Below are 4,628 nucleotides of genomic sequence, written 5' to 3'. Positions count from 1 at the left end.
TTAGCGCATGTCAGTGATGCATCAGACATCAGCAGATCTGAGAGACTGTCATGAATGCGTGACAAACCTGCGCTCATGGTGCTGATGTTATACTGAGGCTGGATGAATAAAATGGCTGTTTTCGCTGTTGTCTGAAAGAGAGAAGAGAGAGAGATTGATGTTCACTGAATAAAAATCAGCTTTCCTGCACAATGATAAGAAAAACACAGACACACGCATAGATCACACGGTCTATAATCATGTGCTTTCATACAGTTACAGCTGCATTTAGATAAGTTTAGATGTATTACTCTTTTTCTTAAAACATTTAAAAACATTGTTAGAGACCTCCTGATTGTGTATTTTATTGTATTTTAATTAAAAGAAAGACGACAATTAAACACAAAGACTCAACAAACCAGGGTTATTATAGCTAACTAAAACTTTTTTTTTTTGTATAAATAAAATAAACATTAACTGAAATAAAATATTAGTTGCCAAGGGAATATTTCATGTTTTCATTTAGTTTAAATAACTAAAACGAAAATGTATAAAAACTACACAGACGTTAAAAAAAGACAAAAGCATACAACTAAATTACTAAAACTTTAAAAATAAAAAAACAGAAAATATAAAGATAAAAACTAATTCAAAATAAATGTAATAATCCTTTAATTTAATAACTATCATATATCTATAATAGTCTCAATGATACTAAAAATAACATGCAACTAACAGGGGGGAAATAATGTAATATTTAAAGAAAAGTTGGATGCATTAAATTTTTTTTTAATAATTTAATAATTCATTGCAACCTGTTATACTTGGTAAATAGTGCTTATTATTTATTTACTACATCCTTATAAAATGTATAAAAATGTTTATTTAAATTTACAAAAAAAAACATTCCAATGTGAACAAGTATAGCTGCTGCCCATTTGACAAATAAAACTTTGACAAAATAATAGCTTCTTATAATAAATCTAGTGGAAGTGGTGTGCTCATGAATACTAGAAATATAATATAATATTATACACACACATACATACATACATATATACATATAATACAAATATTGACCACAGGATTGACATGCACATTGTGCAGAAAGCATGAAAACCAGTACTGGCATGTACAGTACGATTGCATTTTAGCAGTTTGATCCAAGTTCAACTGACTTTCCACTGATGTGCTTCTTAAAGTCATGCTCACAGAAGCGTCTGAATGAAACACAGATGTTGAGAGCAGCAGGTGTGTGAAACAGCAGATGTGAAGGGGAAACCCATCTGAACACAGATAAGATGCGTGCATGACAGAAGAGATGCATGAAATGAAGTTTTCTTCAGTGTTTCTGAAAGTTTGCTAGCGTTCAACAGGCTAATGCGACAAACCCGGGAAGACTGTTTGTCTAGAAACTTTAAATGCACATTTTCCTATTGTGATCACTGAATTATAAGCGACAGATGATGATGCACATGAAGTGATTTTAAAACCGATTCAAACTGGATTCTTCAGGAATGTCAATCAATCTGGGAGCGTGCGAGAGATTTGACGTGGCACTTCAGAAGAAACACGAACAGCATCACGAAACACATTCACCAACATAACACCTTGTTTTGTGTGTATATTTGACAAATTACACATTATATGCTTTACGAACTTTACGTATCTTCAAACTCAGACATCGGCCCAGGTGACAATGCTTTGAATAAAGTCGTGAAATATGCATTTCTTTTAATGCACTGAACTCAACAAGAGTGGTGTTTCATGCATACTTTTAATGTAGATGAAATGCATAAACTGTGTGTCTGAACTTACTTTTGAGTAGATGATGATTTCAAAGGCTTTACACATTCAAATAAAAGCGGAGTGTGTCAGATGTCGGACTGTTTTTAAAGTTGCACGTTTAATTTCGATGTAACAGTCAGAAGACAGAAAGAGAGAGACAGACAGAAAAACAGCTGGCTGAGACACAGACAATAAAAAAACCAGAATCCCAAAACTTTTGAACTCACCTCAAACATAAGTCCAATCAAAATGAAAATCACCAAACTAAACACAATGTCCGCGTGATTCTGAATGAGAAACTCTTGGCTGAAGAAAGGATAACTCTTGTTTCTCCTGCGAAAAGCCATTTTATAAGTTAGCGATTTTCAGCAGCGTTGCTTTTCCTCCAAATCTAAAACTTCCACGAATCACTCCAAACTTCAGCGAGCGCACTGCGCATGCGCGCTTTAGCCACGAACTGATCTAGAGCGCATGCGCAGGAAGAAGCTAGGAATGACGCGTGCGGGTAAAAATGTAGGAATTTCTTTTTTCTTTTTTTTCCCCACAAATTATTTTACATTCAAAACATAATAATTATTTTATTATTATATTATCATAATAACATTTACTGAACAGTAAATTTAGTCGTGCATTGCCATTCATTTTCACAATAGTATAAAAATTGCTTAAAATTACACGCTATTAAATGAAATCGGGCAATACATAACAAGCTATTTAATTTAATATTATTATATTATAATAATTAAATGACACATTAATTAATAAAAAATGTAAAACATCAATTTACCTAATCACAAACGACTGTGGTTGGTCTATACTGACCAGCGCTGAGAAAAGTAACACGTACCACGTGACAGCACAGCAAAGACTATGTGCCGCTATAGAAGCTGTTTGGATTCATTTACAGCTGAATAATGAAAATAAAACCTTTAAAAGCCTAACGTATCTGCGTTATTTCACTACCATTACACAAAACATCGTGCCTGTTATACTGTAGATTCTGTGTAGCAATGAATTTTTATTAGTTCAGTGCCTTCCCTTTGCTGTTTAATCTGATACTTCATTCTATTAATCATTGTTTCCACTGTGTAATGTATATATGTTTGGTATATTCAGCAATTTCCTGCGATTTTATTTATGATGGCTATTTCTTCTGTGCACAGCACAGATAAAAATGAGCTTGATGACATTTCACAAGTGGAGACATATGTGAGAGGCATATTAAAACAAGTTCATGACTCCTGTGAAGTTAATTTAATGGCTAAATGGAATTCACCAGAAGAGCAAACAATCCACATCCAGGAAAACCAAACAAACTTTCGTTCACATTATCTGCAAATCTTTATAATCTTATGGCTGAATTTGCTTGAAATTGTTGCAAATATTGACCTGTTAATGGCACTACTGTTTAAGCAGAGACATCCTTCAGATGCATGCAAATAATTATTAGATAGTACACACACTCTCAAAATGCCTTCATGAAAACAATGGAAAACACACACACACACACACACACACAGTGAGCACTTCAAACAGTGAAAAATCACTCCAGTGGATTATTCACTAAAATACCCCTGAAACATTGTATGGTCCTTGAGCCCCTGTTCAAGGCAAATGCATCGAATATACAACATCTTTATCTTCCATACGTTTTTTTTTTTAGATGTCATTTATACAGAATTTTAAAGATGAGCTCAAACTAAAAACAGTTGTGTTACAGTAGCACCATGCATCAGCCTTATAAATATTTCATAAATTCATGAACAAGTCAATGAATAATAAAATACAAAATGAATGAAAATATATATATATATATATATATATTCAATAAATAATTGATATTACCGTAGGGTTAAGGTTAGTTTTTGAAACCTGAAAAGTACAAAATTGTGAAAAACTATAAACAAAATGACCGATCCTTTGAAAGGCAAAACCAAAGATTTGTGGATAAGACAAGGTGAGAAATATCCAAGATACAAATGACAGAAGTACCAGCAGAAAAGATCAAAGAGCAAAATTCTTATGCAAGGAAGTGGAGCAATCTGCCATTACAAAACCCTAATTAAATTATCTGCTAATCTACATATTCAGAGTCCGATCATGTTCTAAGATGAGTTTTGTTTCTATTTATGTCTGTATCAGGCACTATATGCCAAAAACTGATAATCCAGACCACAGACCTTCAGAAGAGTGGATTTACATCACAGTCTGAGAGGATATGACTTACACTGAACACCTGCAGCTCACAGGAAGATTGTGTTTTCGGCTCAAACCAACAGCATGTGGATTTTTATTGGTTATGTTCAGAATGGCTTACTTCCATACCTGCAGTAGACTATACAGTACAAAGTATGTGAATTTTCTATATGCATGAAATACACACATGACCTTTTTATCTCCTCTTTGAATAATTTGTTTGGACTGACAACCATTTTGTCAGATAACTGGATTAAAACTGTAAAAATAACCATTCTTATTTCTTAGATGATAACTAGATGCTGCTTGGTTAATTTAACATGCGATGTGATGAGGTCATGTGATACTGTAACTTATTGTTTCTCACTTCATACTATTTCACATACTTATTAAAAAGTAGAAAGTATATACTGTGCAGTGTTCCATTCTGAACATAAACAGAGAGACTAAAAACAGAAACAGAATTGTAAACATTCACAAAAGTTTTTGTTCCTTCATACAGTATGTTTAAATATTGTACTCAATTCTAATGTCTTAAAATCATATCCAGGTTCAAGTTTCAGCTGCTTGTATTTTATAAATGAATGCCCCGTTCACACTGACAGTCAGGAAGCAGCTGTATGTATACTGTATGTATGTGTGTGTGTGTGTGTGTGTGTGTATAT

The 4,628-nt window shown here is 33.1% G+C and overlaps 1 protein-coding gene across 1 annotated transcript in view; it reads right to left on the bottom strand.

Moving 5' to 3' along the window:
* LOC107697091 (translocating chain-associated membrane protein 2-like) overlaps positions 1-2,224 on the bottom strand; it is a 6,813-nt gene extending 4,589 nt beyond the window's left edge. Inside the window, exons 1-2 of the mRNA XM_016497733.1 lie at positions 1,995-2,224; positions 68-131 (exon numbers count right to left, since the gene is read on the bottom strand). Of these exons, the coding sequence (XP_016353219.1) occupies positions 68-131; positions 1,995-2,114 (184 nt within the window). The 5' untranslated portion in view covers positions 2,115-2,224. The remainder of the gene's footprint in view (positions 1-67; positions 132-1,994) is intronic.
* Positions 2,225-4,628: the final 2,404 nt, after the last annotated feature.

The sequence above is a fragment of the Sinocyclocheilus anshuiensis genome, unplaced genomic scaffold, assembly GCF_001515605.1.
Source record: "Sinocyclocheilus anshuiensis isolate Anshui unplaced genomic scaffold, SAMN03320099.WGS_v1.1 scaffold38, whole genome shotgun sequence".
Classification (NCBI taxonomy): domain Eukaryota; kingdom Metazoa; phylum Chordata; class Actinopteri; order Cypriniformes; family Cyprinidae; genus Sinocyclocheilus; species Sinocyclocheilus anshuiensis.
This window is presented reverse-complemented; position numbering and strand designations above follow the sequence as displayed.